The sequence below is a fragment of the Chenopodium album genome, chromosome 14 (genome assembly GCF_948465745.1).
Source record: "Chenopodium album chromosome 14, dcCheAlbu1.1, whole genome shotgun sequence".
Classification (NCBI taxonomy): domain Eukaryota; kingdom Viridiplantae; phylum Streptophyta; class Magnoliopsida; order Caryophyllales; family Amaranthaceae; genus Chenopodium; species Chenopodium album.
In genome coordinates this window covers 8,026,533-8,048,316 of record NC_137847.1, presented here as the reverse complement: position 1 = coordinate 8,048,316, position 21,784 = coordinate 8,026,533, and the positions used below count along the sequence as shown (strand labels likewise).

Genomic DNA, 21,784 nt, shown 5'->3' with positions numbered 1-21,784 from the left:
TATATTCAAGTTAATTACAATTTTGTTTATGAAATTTTACTACTATACGTACATATTATCACAAATTGATCTATAGAGTATAGTATAACTATAAAATAAATGTTGTGTTTAACAAATGATATTTCTTAGATATAAAGGTGATACATTATTTGTAATTTTGTGTATGTTTGCACTTTTGCTAATAATTTTAGTGGAAATTTTAGTTTGTTGTTCGATTGATTTTTGATGTTTATTAAAAATGCATTTATAAATAATTATTCACTAATATGGCCACTAGACCTGATCAAGCCTCGCCTGAAAAATTCTCGAGTTCGGGCAAAATCCATTTTTTAGATAATTTGTTGCTTTGCCTATTAGTGTAGATTATGACATTATAATTTATATATATTTGATTTGTATGTTTTATCAAATTTTTATTTGTTGGATATAATTAATTTTTTTTTAAAAAAATTGGACTTACCGTGCATGACACTTAATCTAGTTTTTAAAAAATCACCGTACAAAACCTATCTTCTATTTATAGCATTTCATATAGGGAGGTCAAACATCTCAACTCTCAAAATTGGAAGTTCTCTCCAGCACGAAACAAGCCTACAAATTACAAAAACGTAAATTTTCTTTTAATAAACAATAAATATTTTTATTTTATTTATTATTTATTATTATAATTTTATTATTATTATTATTATTATTATTATTATTATTATTATTATTATTATTATTATTATTATTATTATTATTATATCTCAAAAACAAAAGTCATACAACCTACAATAAATTAGTGGGAAGCCGAGATACAATCTGGGCCCCCACTCCTCTAGCTATAGCAAATCCTACCCTAGTGAAGATATGAGCTGCAGCACGAGCCCCAATGTCTTGCGTCGTCGAGAACCTCTGAATCCGCTTCAGTAACGCAATAGCCTCCTTCTCTAATTCCCCAAGCGAAGAAAAGGAGAAGGGAATGAAACCATATCCAATCGCCTGACATCGAACTTCATACTTAACCCGCTTCCGATGAGCAGCATCAGCCACAACCCGCCCAGGAATAAAGTCAGATAGCCCTGACTGTGTCAAAGGAGAAGACCCTGTCAAATCAACACAGACATCGCGACCACGATCCCATGAATAAAGTAACACATCCGCAGGTCTGAGGGCCTCGTCGTTCCCTCCAGCCAACCCAATGTCAACCTCTTTTCTCGCTGAAATCCCAGAACGATAGCAAACATCAACAAGGGTATCCCGAACAACATTATGCCGATGTTTAATACCCACAATACCAGCACAAGACACCGCGTGATCACCGAAAATATCTCCAGCAAAAACCCTCGAACATGCAGAGCACGACGTCGAGATAGAGAACAATGGAACACCCAACCGATAGGACAACACACAACGATAAGTCTTGGCGTTCATCGTCTGACCCAACCCCGAAATAGGAACCGCCCGAAGCCAAGCAGAGGTGTGATCACCCAGCTGTGATTTCCACAATGCTGATTGTCGAGGAGTTAAAGAATAAGCAGATTCGGCAGAAGCGGTAATCTTTGTGAAATACATATCTGCCATTATTATTATTATTATTATTATTATTATTATTATTATTATTTTTTATATATAAAAAAAACAATAAATAAATTAGGTTTTGGTGCTTGAGTGCTTTCATACATTAACAAAATAATAATAGTGTAGGTTAGAACTTTTTTTTTGAGGAAGTAGTTTAGAACTTTTATAGAATGGTAGATGATGCACAATGGACTGAAGACTTAAATAGAAATAAATTAAAGGTGCCATGTGAATTTTCTACGGTCTTATTATAAGTTAGTTGGACTCATAATCAATTCAAACTCGACCTCGAGCTTTGTTGTAGTTGAAAATGGAGGCTTGACTCAAAACATAAATTCATAACTAAACTCCAGCTCGAGTTCAATCTTTAGTTACAATTTTAAATATACACAAAGTACATATTTATTTCAATCTATAATAGTCATATTTTTAATCATTGGTTATTTACTTATATTAGAACGTTTTCTAATTCATACAAGTTTTTTTTTATTATAATTGTAAATTTGTAATAGTTATATACTTGTATACTCATTCAATTCTACTCACTAGCAACTAAGCTCTCATATTGAGTTCATTTGCAGTCTAATTTGACATGAATAACATCAAAGTAGCAAAACTGGAAAATGAACACTTAAATATGAGAGAGAATTGAGAGTGAGGGATAGCTCAAGTGGTTAGAGTTTCCCTCCAGATTCCAGGAAATTCTGGGATTGATTCTCATCACTCGCCTTTATGGCTCTCTAAACAACAACATAAAAAAATGAGGGGGAAATAATAAATATGCTTGCATATGCAGAAATAACTAGAAATATATGGTAATAAATGGATTATTTATAGACGAATATCTCATTTCTAAAACAAAAATTCAAAAGAAAAAAAAAAATAATAATACACATCTTTCTCTCTGCTAAACTTGGTTTCAGGAACTCTTTAAGATATTGGCTCCATTCGCCATCGATTTTGTGTACATTATCTGTGTATCTGCTCTATTTACACATCAGTGAAATAAAATTTCTAGCAACATTGAAGGAAAACCTAAAGAAAGTGGAAAAAGAATATCTGGCCAACAAAACTAAGCTACAATCCTCTGCATTTCACAAAAATTTAGGTACCAGGCATAAATGCAGCTACTGGGACATACTGAACAAAGAACGAACACCCTGCAATCTCAACTAAACTTCATATATTATAATCTATGTCTGTCATGTTTTGTGAAGAAGAGGGTCTTACGAGTTTTCCCATTTCGTCGTATAAATCAAGATTCTCACAAGGAGCTGGGAATATGGACCCAATCACACGGCCTTGCACAAAGGCACACTGAAAAATGCGTTTTTTCTTATATGATATTCCTACAGACATGTCACGGAATGTGATGTTCCAAATGGGGATATCCTCACTCCCATGGATTCTCACAGGCACACGAACTCCCTGGCCATGGATTGAAGTAAAGCTTATGTCTTCAATGATTGGGAAAGCTTTGGGATCGTATCCCTCATCTGGGTGTTCATTGTAATCGGTCTTTATAACTATCCCAACTCGCACCTCATCAAATGTTAGATTTCTGTAGGTTATATGTCTTACATATCCTCCCCTACCTGGGGCTGTTTTGATTCGGACAGCTCGTCTAGAACTCCATACAAGGACATTCTCAACTGTAACATTTGAGACACCACCAGACATCTCACTCCCTATCGATACACCAGCACTGCACAAATTGTACGGGGAGTTCACGAGTTATAGCAACTTAATTAGTTAATACTGTACAAAATAGTTTAGAGGTAAAATGAACAAGTTCCAATGTTGTTGAACTTCTAATATGTAGCCTAAAAGATTGGCAAAAAACCTCAGCAAATTGACCTACTATCATGAATTCATGAAATTTTACAACCCAGTCAAATCACTTGATCTTCAGAAATTCCCACTGCTACAAGATAGGATCATGAACCTAATTTCAATATACGGAATAATATATTTGGCTGAATTCTTGGAATCAATTGAGGATTTGAGGTTACAAATATCTAAACTGATAACTTGTGTTTGATAGTTGATATTCCATTATTCTTGATACATCCTTTTCCCTTTGTAAACTAAATGCGACTAGATGAATCTTAGCACCATCAAACTCAAAGTGCTGAATCAGGAAACTAAGGAAAAAGTTATTCCCCAACTTAGTAATATACTTTTCCTTGGGTGGGATTTGTGAGCGGTAGTGTGGAAGAGATATTGGGGTGAGTAATAAAAAAGAGCTAAACACTCTTAGTCAGAACTAAAATTGAGGTGATTCCATGAGCTCATTGTCGCACCCACAAGACCACAATGTTCAAAGTTGGTCCAACAGCGAGGTTTCACATCACAACATTCAGTCATTCACTATATGACCACACTGAAGCAAAAAAACTCCCAAGGAATTGTACAGTTCATAATTGAAGTTCACTCACCTGACCATAGACCGAACAACAAGATTTCGGATGAGAATGTTTTTAGAGGGCCGGCCATAAGCAATGCCATATTGATCCCAACCACTCTTTATTGCTATTCCATCATCCCCCACGCTGATGTAACAATCCTCAATCACCATATCTTCACATGAATCTGTTACATATAAGTAAGGTCAATGATTCAAACAGGGTTTCTGGCAAGATCAGTTTAATTATTGCATTCTGCTTACGAATTTCAATGACAGACAAGATGAGTACCACCAGAGTACCAGTTAGTTGATGAGGACGATATGGATGCACTTTTATAAGATTAAATCATGCCATATGATATTCCTTCTCAGATTGTCAATGAAGCTAGAATTATCTACTTGTAGTACAGTATATCTTTGTTGCCTATTGCATGACAAAAGATGATGTTTAATGTTGTTTACTAAGATATTTAAAGTAAATTGATGAAATGTAGAAATTTATCAAAACAATGGCACAACTTTGCAGCTCAATGATCAATAACTTTCCGAACAAAAGAGAGCCAAGCAGGCTCCTTAATTTTAAACTAATAAAGCAATGGGACAATTTTGCAGCTCAATGATCAATATGTTCAGACTAATTCATTCCAGTGGAATTTTCAAGTAATAAATTGTCCCAATGTGTCCGTTGCAGAATGGAAGTAACATTTAGAGCAACATCTTTCATGTCTTCGGGCCTTTTATGCCACACAGGTCTTTCTATCAATCATTGATGTTTAGTTACTTTTCCTGATAATGGTATCTCAAACTGACCAAAGGTGAAACAAGAGACCAGCTAGTTAAGGATCTCAGGAGTGTGTAAGTGTTTGATACAAGTCGACAAGTTGGTAACTTCTCAATGGAAACGTGAAACAATCTCTCTTTTTAAGGGGAGGGACAGTCGGACATAGGAGGGGTCTGACTAGGTGTACAACATAAGTATGTATACTGCTACATTTCTCAAACAAATTTGACAGTATGACATCCTCTTGCTCAGAAGAATTTGTAAAATGAACTTACCTGGGTCTATACCATCGGTGTTTGGAGCTTCAAACACAGGATTCAAAATAGTAACATTCCGGATTGTCACATTCTTGCAGTCGTAAGGATGTAATGTCCAGAAAGGAGAATTACGTAAAGTAATGTCAGAAATAACAATATCACTTGACCACATGATCTGTACAAGAGGACCTCTAGTATTATTAAGGGCCTTCCGCTTGTACTTCTTCCACCATGTCTGTCCCTGGCCATCAATTGTACCATTGTTCCCTGTCAGCAGGAGTAAAGTTAAATTGTGCTGGTAATGGTTGCAATTTTGTCAGCTATAGTACATCAATTTGAAATAGATTTATCTAAGCAAAAGTAGTACATCAATAATGTGATATTATAACATATGCAGTAAATCAACTAAAGTGAAACCTAACATGCTGAAACACAGTATACACAATACAAAATGATCCAATAAACCATATTTCTGAAACACAGCAAGCACAAAATGTATCATGAATGATAAATGGATTTCAAATCACTAGATACAAATTGTTGAATCACAGCAAACCTAAAATCTACTGTCACAACAGACGTACGAAAGATAATAGAAATCAACACATAAGATCACAAATTTTACGAGGCTCATTAATGATGGGTTAGGTACGTCCACGGACATGTGAGAGGAGAGTTCTATTGATCTCGAAGAAAATACTTCACAAAATAGTGGCTAGGTTACTAACCTAAGGAGTTTATAATGGTACTCCTAAAATATACACCTAAGGGCGATAGAGAAGGCCAAGAAATTGCAAAAGGCCAAACCAGTAATATAATTATAGAGACCAGCACTTCAAAATCAGTGTCCCATCCTACAAGTCAACAGAAACTTATTTCATTGTCACTTCAGTCTCCAGTAGCATATACTTCGTACATAGTAACAGATTGTTTTGAGCTATTTTAAGTTTGCCTGTAACAAATAATTGTTTGCTGAAACTCCATTCACTACCCAAAATGATTTTGCCTCATGATCACTATTACACAGAGCTCAGAGATCAAGAGATGAAACCACATCTAGTGTCTCTAGACTAAATGAAGAAAATAAGCCCCCATGTCCACAGGGTATTGGAAAGTAAAAGAGAATAATGGATAAGAACTAAGAAATCCAAAGATTTCTGGAAAGGCAGAAGATATAAGAACAGTCCAGAAATAATGAAAAGACAGTAGAAATATTTTTTTAAGGACAGTGGGTATATTTATATTTATTTTTAAAAGAGATACAAATAAAAATATATTAGGATTACAAGAATAGTAACTAAAGCAGACTGTAGATTTCAAAGCCATACCTTAGTAGGATTACAATTCTTTTTTATTTGAAGAGCCTTGTTAAAAAAAAGACACACTCTGATTTCTTTCTTTCTTTTTATTTATTTATTTATTTTTATTTTTTTTGACAGGCTGATTTCATTATAAGTTTATAACTCTACTGTATCATTTTTGACAATACACATATTATTATGTTAGACTTCTTAAACCACCAACCTTTTACACAAGGCTCTATGCCATGTCCACACTCATACAGGCGCATCTGCCGTTAGGCTGAGATGTCAAAATGCCACCACAGATAAACTCCCAATCCAATAAAGACAATTAATGAGAGAAATAATAGACATTTCCCTCATTATTACTGTAACTCATAAGGAAAGAGAACTCTTCCTTTCAAGTTCAATTACTCAGCAAAATTAGAATCGCTAAAATACCAAGCAAACTTACCAGTTATGACGACATCTCTGAGATTTTGACCATGAATCAAGCTACCATATCGGGGCCCAGGATGCTCTCTCCCATATCCATAAGACGGCAATGGTGGCATCAATGGCCATTTCTTCTCATCCTATACACCCATAAGGGGATTTCATGTAAGAAATAGCTTTATAGGCAATAAACAACCAAAACAACAGAACTCAGTGACATTCAGCTCAATGAGTGCCAAGAAAGAAATAAAAACTTTAAAAAGATATGGTTTATAGTCCACCATGACACTTTCGAGAAACTTCCTGATACCTTATTCTTCTTTCACCCAAGCACACTCTCTCCAATACTAGATTGACTCGTTGATGTTCTATCCTTTGCAAGGAGAGTAAATGTGATTTATACTTCCCCTGTTTCTTAATACATCCAACAAGTTGACTTTAATATACACTCTTTAAAGGTCAACTTGTTTCATATATTGAGAAACAGAGGAAGTATTAAAAATCAAACATCACCAGATCCATTCCCAACTCATTTCATCTTCAATCTTCAATTTTTTTTAAGCGACACACTAGATTCTACATGAATTTTAAGGAGAAATACACAAGCCCCTTAAATTATTATGGTTGTGGTAATAGTTAATATAAAGAATAAAGGATGTGAGAGGAGAGAATTAATAAATAATGTAGGAGTGAGGATCATGGGGAGATAGGAATAATTTATAATGTAGTAATGATGACTAAAGAAAAAAGATTATGGCAGGAAATATCCAAAAAGAGGAAGTATGTCACTTGCAAGTACAAAAATGATGCATTTAATAAAAAACGGAGGAAGTACATCTCAGGCTGTCACTAAATTGCATGTCAGAGATCTCAGCCCTCTTTAAATCTTCAAACATCTCTATATCACAAATTAAAAAGCCAGTGTTTTGTTCTAGCAGCAGAAAATTAAGTTTCCTTCTTTCTCATAAATCACAGCTAGACAATACCTGAAATTTACCATTCAGCATAAAGCAACGGCAAACCCAGTATGTATCTCAAGCAAGGATTTAATCATAAAAATTACAAAAATTAGGAATTCAAAATGAGGAATGGTCATTTCCCTTCATCACAACAATTACAACTACTAGCAATTTGGCAAGATTGTATCTTTAATTAATTTATGAGAGTTATAAATAGTAGTCACTAACAGTAATAGACATTTATCCTTTCACAGTAAATAGATTGTGGTACTTAATTTAGGCCCATAGTAGTGAATATTATAAAAATAGACATATCCTTTGATCCAGCATCTGAAACTTAAATTTCTATTGAATGTAAAAGCCTAATGGAATATGTCCAAATAAAAGTTGAACTGTTACGCAACAGGGCTAGTGGATTTTCACTTCTCTTGAGCATAAATCAGTGCGCCTCACGGCAATGAGCCTCAATAGAGCATTGTGCATAACTAAAGCACACATGATGGTTTGTGAGATGAGAACTCAAGAAAACATCTAAATGACCTCCGTTTTCTCCCTTTCTCATAACCATGTAAACAATTACGATGTAAAATGGCACAAGAGGTAATTTCATCAACATCTTTTTAATAAACGCAGTTATCGCTTTGGCAACCACTTCACTGAGTGAAGGTTGCTCATGCAGTGCAGCTTAAAAGACATTACTATCAACATAAAACATGCTAGAAAAACGTGATCCACGCTTCTAGATTAGCATATTGTATATGGATCTTCCAATTTCGCTTCATGCTAAAGTATGCATTGTAACTCTCACAATCTTCAGCAGGTTCATATAGGTTATCATTCAATCCCAAATCTCAATGGCTTCGGACAGTTACCCAACCAGTTCACTCCGTTGGTCCGCTCAACTACTTTAATAGAAGACTGTAAATATCCATGGCACAGCATAACCCCCTTTCCCCTCCTAAGTTCTGTTATAAATGCCCAACACCATCGCATTGGAGCACATAAGGAAGTAACTCAAACAGTTGATACAGGCCATATAGCACAGTCTAAAGGAGGAATTACCCAACAAACATTCATCATTACATCAAACTTTATTTCTTTCCTACTAATCACAGAACCAAATTCGCCTACACGAAAAAAAAGATTAACCTAACCTTCTCTCTGCCAATACCAGACCTTAAATCAACTAAATCAAACACTCAAAGCAACAATCACAACTTACTATAAACAAAGTATAAAACAAAATTCATATCATACTCATTTCTCTATAAAAAAACATCATCTTCCCACCATATAATATAGCAACAATATCAAAATCATAACAAAACACAAATTAAAATCAAAGATTAAATAAAACTCACATCAACTCCAAGAATAACAGCATCTTCAGCAAGGTACAAAGTCATATGACTGGTTAAATTAAAAGGGCAAGTAAGCCAAACCCCAGGTGGCACATTAAGCTGACCTCCACCTTTCTTCCCAAGCTTAGCAATGGTTGAAATAGCCTTCTCAAACGCCGCAGTATTATCAGTACCGCCATCGCCGACCGCCCCAAAATCCGAAATGTTGAAAGAAAACGGCCTTAACCTCGGCATTGGGCGTCCCGGAGCTCGCCGGAATGACAACAAATTATCAACAATGTTGCGCTGCCATATAAAAACCGATGCAAATCCCACGATCCACAAAACTGTGAAAAGGGTTTTGTGATTGGATAAAATTGAAACTACCCATCTTCTTAATTCTGCTCTTTGTTGATGAAACATGGTTTTTTGACAAACCCAAGTAAAAAAGATGCGATTTTTAAGGGTTTTTTGAGGTGTTTTAGTGGGATATTGAAGGGGAAGATGAAATTGCCATTGAAGAGGTTGGATTTGGGAAGGAGAGATGTCAGAGATCAAAATCAGGTGAGAAGTTAAGGAAATTGTTGGAGTAATTGGAAAGGAACAGTGATTGGAAGTATTCAAGTAGAATACACTGACAAAGTTAGGAGGTTCGTTTCTTTCTATTGAAATTTAATTCAAGGTTTGGTTGAATAAGGTTGGTATTTCCCTAATTTTGTAAGATTTGAAATTTATTAATGATTGTAAGTTGTACTTTATGATTAGCATGGCATATGTTGTTCCATCATTACTTACCTCAATTCACTTAAAGAAGTGGAGTACTCTAATTCAATTATTTTATGATGATAATCATGTATGAAGTTTTCATTTCCTTAAGTTTAAGTGGAGTACTCTAATTTAATAGTTTTACCATAATCATGTATGTGTTAAAACTCTTACCGATTGAATGAAATTAATTAGTATAAGAAAGTAGGGATAGAAGTAGAGAGGTAGTGTTTTGTATTATACAACTAATAAAAGCAATTTTTATGCCATTATTATTGTTCACAATATGCAAAACAACATATTATTGACATTACTGTACTAGGTAAATCTCATGTGAACTTCATTTTGGCTTTCTCTCAATAATATGAAGTTTTTTCTTGCAATCCATACATGATACATACTAGCTAGGTTAGTTTGTAACTTTGTAAAAGTCATGATATCTTGAAACGCTACGAAAAACATGGGATTGTATCTCGTCTACATTCATGGACAAATCACAAAACTACTAAGTGAATAATTAATTTAAGGTACACAATATGTAGCATAAAATACACAAATCTTGTGCTCATGTCCACTATGTTATAATTATTGTTTTTCTCACAATTAAAAGTGAGGGCATAGAGTATTTATAGCCATCATTATAGGCAATTTGACAAATACTTCATATCACATTTTTATCTTAATATGTCAAACTTTGAACTGATTATTCATATTACTCATAACTATTAAGGGAGTGTTTTCAATACTCATATAAAAATTCCTTATCTTTAGATATGAGCTTTGATTTTAAATGATACTACATACGAAGTATAAACTTTTTAAACGAAAACTTAAGTTGTATGCGCTTATTTAGTTGTGAGTTCATCAATAAGATAGCTTTCATTATCTACTTCCGATAATCGGGTAATTAACTAATTACCCAACATAATACTCCGTAATATACTTCAACTTATTTAGAGTAGACTGTAGCTAATCCAGATTTAAATGGAGTAATGACCCAAATGAGCCAATCCAAGGCTCGAACTCGAAACACTGGACAAACAGTGTTACAAATTTAATTACAAGTAATGGGCTCAAGTGCTCAACAAAACTATAGGATATAGCCCCACAAGTCAAAATCTGAATAACAGTTTATCATCACAAAAACCAAGTTTGCAGATAAGCTATTTGTGAGTTGTGACAAGCTTCCCTCCAATAAACTATCTATCAACTGTTCTTTATTCAATTGTATGTGAATAATCTTTGCACCATTAAAAAAATGGCTTTGGCTGTTGCTTCAACTGCACTGTCGTCTAACCTTCCAATTAGGTACTGTAATAAATTATTATGAAACAGTACATGCTTCAAACTTTATAATATAATATAATCTACTTTGAGTAATGTTTTTATCCTGTATTTTTCTTTTAATTATCATCAAATTCTGATTAATTAATTAATGGTTGTTGGAAATTTTGTAAGAACAGAGAAATTCCAGGGAAATTATATCCGAATCTAGTGAAGAAATGTATGGTTGGAAGTAGTAGTAAGGTGAATGCAGCTAAAGGAGGAGTTTCAAGTGTTTGTGAACCACTTCCTCCAGATAGGCCTTTGTGGTTCCCTGGTAGCACACCACCTCAATGGTTAGATGGCAGGTTGGTTATTCGATACTCTCAATCTCAAATATAAGCCGTTTTAGCCAGTTCCTACGATATTAACAAAAACAACTTTACAATACAATGCGATATTAAACATCATCTCACCACATTAATTTAATATTATCAGGTAAGTTTGTAGAAAAATGATATGCTATCGTGTTATTTGTGTAACAGAAAGATAAAGGAGGAAACTTTAAGCATAAATTATACACTAATAACACCAATTAACCCATGATTTTATCATGTGTTCATACTTATTTATACGAAAATGCTTAGCCCTTAGGACATATATCATTAACCAAAATCTAAATTATCAATCCAATATTACATCATTAGATGTCCTTAACAAATATGAATTAATGCACAAAAAAGGTTAGATGCATATTTGTAATTCAATTTAGTTTTTATAATTAACAATGCTGACTATACACATAATTTTACCTCCTATTGTTTGTAGTCTTCCAGGTGATTTTGGCTTCGACCCACTCGGATTAGGTATGTATTAATGTGTATTGTTGATGTATGAATGATGATAAAAATCTTACTTGTTAACTAAAATAAAACAAATTACTAAATGCAGGGTCAGACCCAGAGACACTAAGATGGTTTGCACAAGCAGAGCTAATGCACAGCAGATGGGCAATGCTAGCAGTATCAGGCATCCTAATTCCGGAATGGCTCGAATCCATTGGCCTAATGGAAGACTTCAATTGGTATGATGCTGGATCACGGGAGTATTTTGCAGACCCAATCACCCTATTTGTAGTACAACTAGCCTTAATGGGGTGGGTTGAGGGTAGGAGATGGGCAGACTATGTGAACCCTGGATGTGTTGACATCGAGCCTAAGGTTCCCCACAAGAAGAACCCAAAACCTGATGTGGGTTACCCAGGGGGACTATGGTTTGATCCCTTGATGTGGGGAAGAGGGTCTCCTGAGCCCGTCATGGTTCTAAGGACTAAGGAGATCAAGAACGGGAGGCTTGCTATGTTGGCCTTTGTTGGGTTGTGTTTTCAAGCTGTTTATACTGGTGAAGGGCCTCTTGAGAACCTCAGCAAGCACGTTGCTGATCCCGGTCATTACAACATCTTTTCGGTAAATACATCATACTCCTATTAGAACTCTCATTTCCTACGTGCTATTAAGTTCTGTTCTCTTCAACTTAAAAATATAAAATTGTGATGATTATTTTTTTTCCCACTAATCTAACATTTATTTGATTATTTGGTTGTAGGCCTTCTCATCACATTGATTCATGCTATCAGCTTCGAGCAAATGCAGAGATAAAGATTTACTGTATGACCATGAAAGAATATATGCACAAACTAACAAATAAAGGGTAGTAATTTTTATTGGTACTAATTGATTATAGTCACATTAATGTATTTATATTATTTATAATAACTACTTGCAAATGATTGAAGTTTTTAACAAGCTATGTTAAAATGCAATGAAATGGATGATTGATAATACATTTGTGAAATTCCAAAAATATTGTTTCATACTAAAAATTCAATCAGGCTTTCCCCTTTCCCCCCTACAAATCAGGCAAACATCTCTTGATTGGCAACGAAAATTTACAAAACATTCTTAGGAGAAACATATGCAACGTAAATTATGTTCAATTCGAAACAATATTGATATGATTTCATGTATCACTTCCAACGAGTTGGGATTAAAAAGAGAAGACACATTGGCTGATAAAATCTCGATATCTATTCCTATATTTCCTCCTAAAATTTGCTAACAAATAATTTGTAGTACAAAAAAAGGATAGTCCTATAAAAGTGTGTACCTAATATCTATAATCAAACCCAAAAAATCCCTCAATTCCCGCTCATTTGCTCATTATGTGTATGGTAGGATTCTATCTGATTTTCACCCTCTCAATTCTCAAATATCCTTCTCTCTTTCTCTGTTTTTCGAACCTATTCTTAGCAAATCGCGCTCTAATGGCAGCAACCTCAATATTTTTCAAACAAGATTCATGAATCATAGAAAAAACTATGATACATTGCAAAAATCAAAATTACACTATTTTCAATAAACTTAACCAAGATCAACCGTTAATCAGAATCTCCCAACCACCCAAAAAAAAAAAAAAAAGAAAAAAAAAGAGATTTCCTTCTTCCATAGCAGAGAAAATTTCCCATAATTTCATTTCTCTCTATCTTCATCTCATTCTCTAAAAAGAGGCAAAGGAAAAAAGAAAGAAAGAAACAACAGCAAACCTTAAATGTCTGCTGTTCGATTTCTTCTCCTCCTCCTCTGCCTCTCATTATCGCCTCCGTGTTTGTTGTCGATCACGGAGGCAGAAGCCCTCTTGGCGTTTAAGACTTCGATGTCGAACACCGAATTTTTGGACAGTTGGAAACCCAACACAGATCCCTGCAAGGACAAATGGGAAGGTGTTTTCTGTGAGAAACAACAACCTGTGATCATTCGTTTGCATTTAACAAAAATGAGCCTTTCGGGTTCTGTTGATGTGAGTTCTATTGCTCAAATTCCAAACTTGAAGACTCTAAGTCTTTCAAACAACTCGTTTTCTGGTCCTATACCGCCTTTCAATATGTTGAAAGGTTTGAGGTCACTATATGTAAGTTCTAACAAATTTTCAGGGGAAATTCCAGATGATTTTTTTGACGGTACAACATTGAGGAGATTATGGTTGTCAGATAATGAGTTTTCTGGTAAAATACCTAAATCACTAGGTACATTGAAGGGGTTAATGGCTCTTCATTTAGAAAGGAATAAGTTTACTGGTTCGATACCTGAGATTTCGCAAGACACATTGACTGAGTTGGATATGTCTGGGAATATGTTAGAAGGCCAAGTTCCGGAGAGTATGGTAAGGTTTGGGGCGGATGCGTTTAAGGACAATTCGGGTGTTTGTGGGAAGCCGGTAAGCAAGAAATGCAGTGTTGTACGAAATAATGGCAATAATGTGAAGGTTACTATAGGGATAATGGTGGGAATTGTGGTGATTATGACTATAGTTCTCATTGTAACAACCATAAAGAAGTCCCAGAACAACAATGATGAAGCTTTTGATGTGTATAATAATAAGGAGCCAACGGAAGATGTGGTGGAGGTACGTGTGCAAGGAACCTCCAGGAGTGTTGGTGCTGGGAGTGCTCGAAGCATGAATAGTGGTGGTTTTGGAGGTAGCGTTACTTCTGGTGGGGGTAGTGTCCTATCTGGTGGTGGCTCAAGAAAATCGAGTGTTAGTGATTCCTCAAAGAAGGGCAATGGGGGTGATCGAAAAGGGTCTCAAGAAAAAAATGCAGCGATTGGTGATCTAACTGTGATCAATAATGAAAAGGGTACGTTTGGCTTGGCTGATCTGATGAAGGCGTCTGCTGAGGTGTTGGGGAATGGAGCTCTAGGATCGGCCTACAAGGCCGTCATGTCTAATGGGGTGTCTGTCGTAGTTAAGAGGATAAGAGATATGAATAAGTTGGGGAAGGATGACTTTGATGCTGCAATTAGGAGGATTGGGAAGCTTCGTCATAAGAATATCTTGACACCCCTAGCTTACCATTTTCGAAAAGAGGAGAAGCTTGTGGTCTCCGAGTACATTCCAAAAGGCAGTTTGTTGTATGTCTTGCATGGTATGATGTCTTATTCCTTCAAAGCTTAATTATGCTATTCCTGTATGTGGTATCGTAGAAGTTTTCCACTAATGTGGTCTACTCCATATTTCTGACATATCAATAGGGATGCAATCCTCCTGCACAGTAATTACATCAATTAGACAATCTCTTGTTATTCAAGTACCCATATACGAAAGGGGAAAAAAAACACTCTTTAAGCATGTGTTCTTGACATCTTGTGTTCAAATCTTCTTTGTAGAAATTTTAGCACAAAGGAACTTCCTGCATTCAGAGATAAATAATGATTTGTAAACTTGAAGCTAAGATATACACTCGTTTCATTCAACTGAATGAATACTACATGCACTCCGGACAATAAATGATTCTGAAAGTTTGATTTTTGTGGTCATGGTTTTTCAGGGGATCGAGGGCTTAGTCATGCAGACCTGAACTGGCCTACGCGACTGAGGGTCATAAAAGGCATAGCCAGCGGAGTACAATACCTGTATGCAGAACTCTCTGACTATGAGCTTCCACACGGGAACCTTAAGTCTAGCAACATCTTTCTAGGCAGCAACTACGAACCACTTCTCTCTGACTATGGTTTCAGCCGAATGGTGACACCAACACAAGCAGCACAAGGGTTGTTTGCTTACAAGTCACCTGAATCAGTTGAGAGCCAGCAAGTCTCTTCCAAAGGAGATGTATATTGTCTTGGGATCGTCATCCTTGAAATGCTTACAGGGAAATTCCCTTCTCAATATCTCAATACCGGCAAAGGAGGCACCAATGTCATCCAGTGGGTTCAAACAGCCATTGAGGAGAAGAAAGAAGCAGGGTTCTTAGATCCGGAAATAGCATCTTCTACAAATTCACTAGATGCTATGATACAACTCATTCAATTGGGGGCCACCTGTACCGAGACAGATCCTAATAAACGGCCTACAATGGAGGACGCGATAAAGAGGATACAGGAGATACAGGCTTAAGGGAACATTCAGCCATGAAGTGATGGTTAAGCCAGTAATTAGGTACAACGGAGTGCCGATTTGTCAGCATCTCATAATGTCAAAAAATGAAAGACTATTCTGAATCACTGAAAAACTCAGTATTTCAAGATTATCATGGAATTGTCAAGATCCCATTCAAGCCTTGTAACAGGAAGAAAGTTATATTTTAGGTTTTTGGGTGCTTGATATGATAGAATATGAGAGCTGACAGCTACAGCATTTCATGATAAAATTCTTATACTTTGGCTAGGATTTTTAATTTTTTTTTTTTTTTTAATTCATTAATCTGTAAGTTAGGGCGTTTGGGAAAGAAAACTACGGCACAATAGAAAGATATTATTATTATTTTTTTTGTAGGAAAACATTGAATTGTGAAATATTTCAAGATTATGTCTACGGTGTCTATTGGCTGATTACGTACAATGTATGACCTTAGTCATGTACGTAGTGACATAGTGGTTAGGTTTTATTTAACAGTGAATATAATGGGTTAATGTGTTGATTATGTGCATTTTGCACATGCAAAGGCTACTAGTTCATCCAGGAAACTAGTATTTAGTTGGGGAAGCAACAAGACTTCCCCTACTTGCCTTTATTTCATATTCAGTTTACTTATTAGTTGTGCGGGAGTTCAACAAACTTCCATCTCAGTTCAGTGCTTACATCTTAAATTATTCAAGATTCAATGCACTTCTTAACTGTAGACGATATAACCCTCAATTACAAAGAGTCGCCTTCAGCTATGAGGGTTATAACCCTCAATTACAGAGAGTCGCCTTCAGCATGAGGAATACTCCTATACCCCATTCAACTGCAGTTTTTACAATCAAAATGGCTCCCTTCCCAGAAGTTTTTTTATTTTACAAAGTTTCCTCGCCACATATGAACTCAACCAATTTACACCAAAAAATAAAAATAAAAAACAAAAAAAAAAAGCCAGGAATAAGTGAACATGTTGCTTCCATAATAAAAATAAATAACAAAAAAAGTCATACATCAAACTGGCAGAGTAATAAACAAGAGTTTTTTCAACTCCAACCACAGAGGGACATTATTAGCTCATCCATCCATTTACTACAAAAAAAAATAAAAAAATAAAAAAATCAATATGTGATATAGCATGGAAACGAAAATGCATCCTATCTCTTAATTTCATCCTCTAGTATACTTCTGGTCACCAACATGCAGAAGCAGCAGAACGACCAACAATGTAACAATTTTGATATAACTTTTAACCTACCAAAAGGCACAAGTAGCCTGAAACACAAGGCAAGTTCATAAATCCTATGTAAAAGTTGGACAGGTTGCTTCAAAGAACCTCATCAAATTTGAGCATATCCATTTAATTATGCAGCTACATGTTATTGAGTAATTCTTCAGGTTGAAGGAGGATCATCTTTTGAAAACTCCTTTCACTAGTCCCTGAAATGAGCCACCCAAGCCTGCACCTACAGCTTCCGCTAAGTACTGAGCCTGTGGATTATTACGCTAGTGATAAGGTTTCCTACTCAATCCAGAAAACAAAAATAAAGGAAAAAAAAAAAACAAAAAACAGCAAACCTCTTGAAGGGTCTTCTTTAAATCAAAGGCATCTCTAACTCTCGCATCCAGGAATGCCCATGTGTCACGAAAATCTGGAACAAATTGCGTGCTTAGGGTCAGAAGGTATCAGAGTTGAAATTAAGGCATACTCTACACTCTTCTAATTTGGGAATGACCTCTAGCAACCGCAGACACCCAATAGTATATACTCCACAGTCCACATTATATTTCCTCAATCTCAAGTAAGAATTCACAACATCAAACTGTACTTTGTCCCTCCCTTCTCCATTACTGCTCTTCCCCTACTACACTGTATACAGAAGAAGCTATTCTCTACAGCCAGCCCTTCCTCATTGCAGGCATACATCTAAATCCGAATACAAGAATAGACAGTCATGCAAGACCCAAAAGGCATATATTCTTGGTGTCTATGAATAACGACTTTTAAAATAGAGGGGAAAAAATAGGGTAAAAAAAAGAAGAGAGAAAACAGTGGATGATCCATGGCAAACTAGCAAGAAAAAACATCCTCCTATCCATAGTAAAGGTTTTAATCAGGTGATCAAGTCGGTACAGCAATCAGTGCTGTTGCATCTAAGTCAATCATCAGGCATTTCACAATGATGTAATAGTTGAAAAGAAATATAAAGCCAAACACTGAGCAGAGTTAAGGTGCCATATTTCAACCAGCTTTATGGTAGCTAATAATTGTCCTCACTACCAGCTACTCTAGTCCTGTAAGATTTCTCTGGTAATACCAAGCGTAACACTTAAGAAATTACTCTCCTTAAGATCTAATCCTACAAAGAGATAAGGCCATGCAATAGATTCCATGGTACTGCTCCACTATACAGCAAATTGAAAGTTATGGCAACTACTATTACATGTATATAAAGATATGTCAAACCTTCCTAGGAATATCAAAACCAAGTCATTAGCATAGAGATAGTCTTAAAAAATAAAAATAAAATTACAGAAAATTATGAAGAACGTCCAGACAACAAATTACACACACAGAAGAGTTGAAGAAACCTGGAGTTTTATCAGTCAACATGTAAACCTCAGTTGTGGAGTATATTCCACCAAGCACAGTACGCTTCACATACCAATCAAAATCAGAGGTATCATCACCAGCAGCATGCCAAATCTCATCAATCAAAGCAGCACGTTGCTTAAAGCTTGTAGGGACATTTGTTGGTAGCGCCTATTAATCAAAACACAGAACTTATGATCAACTATCACAAACTCAAGAAAGTTGCAAATACTTAAAATAATATGAAGTAATCGACTTAAAGCACATACAATATATTACGGCCTGCCTATTATAGAAGCTAACTTCGCCCATGTTTTCACATAGGAATATTAGGTAACATGCATTCTTTAGGAATGAGTCATGGGTGCTTGGGTCCAAATAATGTTTATTAAATTCCTCCCAGACAATTTTTAATAGTCTTCTTCTTTTTTGGTCGGATCACAATAGAGATACTTATAAGAGCCTTGCCTTTTCTTCCCCCGTTATTGTGGTTCAGATTGTAAGTGTCATTCATAAACCTTAGATATAGCAAGCCTATCCTAATTCATTGACTTGGAATAAAAAATGATAACAAGAAAATGGCACATTCAAGTCAGCAAGTGATAGGAAAAAAAATATACCTGAATACTAAGAGCCTGGGCCCATTTTGATATATATGGAGCCTGCATTTCCAGACGAATCCTCACAAGTTTTGATATGCGCTGACTGGGAATCAAGTTTTTCAGCTCCATGTCAGACTCAATTATATCAATAAGTCTTTCCAAACACTCATCCATGAAATACTGCAAAGGCAAGGGGGGAAGTTTTTTAAAATGGATAGGCATGTATGATATATGATAAACAAAAACACACACTACATAGCTAATTGAAAACACACAATTTTTATTAGGTTTCACTAATTATGAGCGGCTGAAACAAGACAATCTTTGTCATACTAAAAGGTTGTAACACTGGTAAGAGCTTTGTGTTTTTTCCACTACCCCTAACAAGTAAAATATAAAACCCCCCGATTGATACATTTAGCAAGGAAACTCTCAATACCCTAGCAATCCTATCCAACGTTTTGAGTATTGGTTGGATCTTGTGACAAGGTGGTAACTCAGCCAATCAGGCAAGCAAGAATAAATGCAAAGCATTCCAACATTGTTTTTAAGCATCATCATTCTTTGCAATGTGGAAAACTTTAGCTTCATACATGCCAAATCATTTTCTTTCTTCTAAGCATTAGACATGAAACAAAACGTAAAAAACCGAATACCTATGTCATTCCAAAATCATTAGCAAATCATATGTTCTACAAAAGAGAGACCATAACTTTTACTAGCCACTAGGCCACATCTTTGTTATGTTGCCAATTTTCATCAGATGCACAAGAACATTCAAAAGCAGCATGATTATAAATTAGAAAAAAAAAAAAAAAAATCAAAAGCAATACCTCAACAAGTGCAGCTTCTTTCCTAGGGAAGGATCCAACAATGGAGGGAGAGAGTCCAATCTCCCTCGCGCCCGCCAACATCGCCGTCTCAGTCCATCCCAAACTCTCCTGGTATACACAATCACAACTTTAACCCCTCAACATTCCACTGGCTAACATATCAGTCATCAATTCCACTCTAAAACTAAACAAAATTCAACATTTCAACTATAATATATATAATTGGAGCTCGAATCCTGTGAAAATGTAGTACCAGTACATAACAGGAAAACTAAGACCCATAATTTTCTTCCCCAAAAAATCAAAAAAATGAAACTGCATTATTACTATTATGATTATTATCATGATTAAAATTTATAATAATTATGACTGATTCACTGCATTGTAACAATATTTTCAAAAATCCAGGACTTATCAACTTGAATTCTCCCTTAGAGAGGTAGACCCAGTTAATCTCCGACATTAACATTTCAAATCAATCTCTCTCACAACTTTATGCATTTGTTTTCGTGTCACTTTACTATTTCACTTTTATAATTTAAAAAATAAAAGTAAAACAATATATTGTGAGAGAACATTAACTTTAGATTAATGCAATTACTTAAACCCAAATACATGATCCCGAACCCGAAAATGCAAATAAGCTAAAATGAAATTGGGGGCACGTGCATACCACGTGACGGAGAGAAGCTTGAAGAACACGAGCTTGCTCCTCTTCGTACTCCACAACAGGGCGTCTAGAGCGAGGTTCTTCTTCCGATGATGACGAAGACGAAGACGACGTCGTTTGAGAAGACGAAGAATGGTCGGAGAAATTAGGGGTTTCTGATTGAGTAGAATTAAAATGAGGAATATTAGGATTAGGGTTAGGGTTAGAGGAAGAAAAGGAGGGATTAGAAGAGGAAGTAGAAAAACGAGAACAAGGATGAATGTTGACTGTGGTTGTGAGTGATCGGAGAGAGTGGGAGAGGAGGCGATTCGCCGCCGTGCGATACATGATTGCGGTGGTGGAGAGAGTGGTGATTTGCAGAGAAGAGTGGATTTGGAGTGTCAACGACAAAGTTTGGAGGATGCGGGAGAAGAGTGGGGGGGGGGGGGGGGGGGGGGGGGGGGGGGGGTTTCGAGGAGTCTACCACGTACACTTCATTTTCACCTGCCACTTGGACTCTCTACCAGGGGTGTGCAGAGTATAGCGATTTGCGGTTTCAGAATTGCGGTGCGGTTTTTAAATTTGACCAATTTATGGTTTTGCATTTTGTTGCAGTTTTAAAAAAAAAATCAAACCAAACCACACCGCAAATCGTAAAATCAATGTTATAATATATATAGGTTAATTCCGTGCGATACATGATTTAAATAATTAAAAACTTATTGTATGTGTGTAATATAAATATTTTAAGCAAAATATAGTAAATCGTGATCTATCCCTTTAGTTAGATTAATTAAGCTAAAAATTATTCTAATTAACTTATAATAAATTTTTTAAAATGTTAGCATTTGTTTTTTATTCATTATAGAAAATTTGAACAATTAATAAAGAGGGAAAAATAATCCGAACTCTACTATCACAAATAAATTATGTAATTAGTCATTTTAGTCATAAAAGCTTTTAGAAAAATGTATAATTAATCAATAATTTTCAAATATTAGCTTTATTTTGAAAAAAAAAAAAGAATGATGTCACAAATAGTGTAGGAGGGAAAAAATTTTATAAGAAGGTGACACATGTACA

The 21,784-nt window shown here is 35.5% G+C and overlaps 4 protein-coding genes across 4 annotated transcripts; 2 read left to right on the top strand and 2 right to left on the bottom strand.

Moving 5' to 3' along the window:
* Nucleotides 1–2,400: 2,400 nt before the first annotated feature.
* On the bottom strand, nucleotides 2,401–9,867 carry LOC145580004 (putative polygalacturonase). Its single transcript, XM_081637322.1, has 5 exons — nucleotides 9,062–9,867; nucleotides 6,761–6,881; nucleotides 5,024–5,272; nucleotides 3,999–4,152; nucleotides 2,401–3,265 (listed from the first exon to the last, which is right to left on the bottom strand). Exons 1-5 carry the CDS (start codon nucleotides 9,461–9,463, stop codon nucleotides 2,740–2,742), a joined length of 1,452 nt encoding a protein of 483 aa, XP_081493448.1. The 5' UTR covers nucleotides 9,464–9,867; the 3' UTR covers nucleotides 2,401–2,739.
* A 1,080-nt stretch (nucleotides 9,868–10,947) lies between these two features.
* LOC145578803 (photosystem I chlorophyll a/b-binding protein 6, chloroplastic-like) lies at nucleotides 10,948–12,913 on the top strand. Its single transcript, XM_081636104.1, has 5 exons — nucleotides 10,948–11,113; nucleotides 11,269–11,436; nucleotides 11,897–11,934; nucleotides 12,020–12,534; nucleotides 12,674–12,913. Exons 1-5 carry the CDS (start codon nucleotides 11,064–11,066, stop codon nucleotides 12,689–12,691), a joined length of 789 nt encoding a protein of 262 aa, XP_081492230.1. The 5' UTR covers nucleotides 10,948–11,063; the 3' UTR covers nucleotides 12,692–12,913.
* Nucleotides 12,914–13,665: 752 nt separating this feature from the next.
* LOC145580003 (pollen receptor-like kinase 3) lies at nucleotides 13,666–16,571 on the top strand. Its single transcript, XM_081637321.1, has 2 exons — nucleotides 13,666–15,050; nucleotides 15,453–16,571. The coding sequence occupies exons 1-2, from the start codon at nucleotides 13,676–13,678 to the stop codon at nucleotides 16,019–16,021; spliced, it is 1,944 nt and encodes a 647-aa protein (XP_081493447.1). The 5' UTR covers nucleotides 13,666–13,675; the 3' UTR covers nucleotides 16,022–16,571.
* Nucleotides 16,572–16,985: 414 nt separating this feature from the next.
* On the bottom strand, nucleotides 16,986–21,130 carry LOC145580005 (uncharacterized). The gene is made up of 6 exons (XM_081637323.1): nucleotides 20,726–21,130; nucleotides 20,053–20,160; nucleotides 19,238–19,399; nucleotides 18,617–18,788; nucleotides 17,603–17,676; nucleotides 16,986–17,515 (listed from the first exon to the last, which is right to left on the bottom strand). The coding sequence occupies exons 1-6, from the start codon at nucleotides 21,047–21,049 to the stop codon at nucleotides 17,435–17,437; spliced, it is 921 nt and encodes a 306-aa protein (XP_081493449.1). The 5' UTR covers nucleotides 21,050–21,130; the 3' UTR covers nucleotides 16,986–17,434.
* Nucleotides 21,131–21,784: the final 654 nt, after the last annotated feature.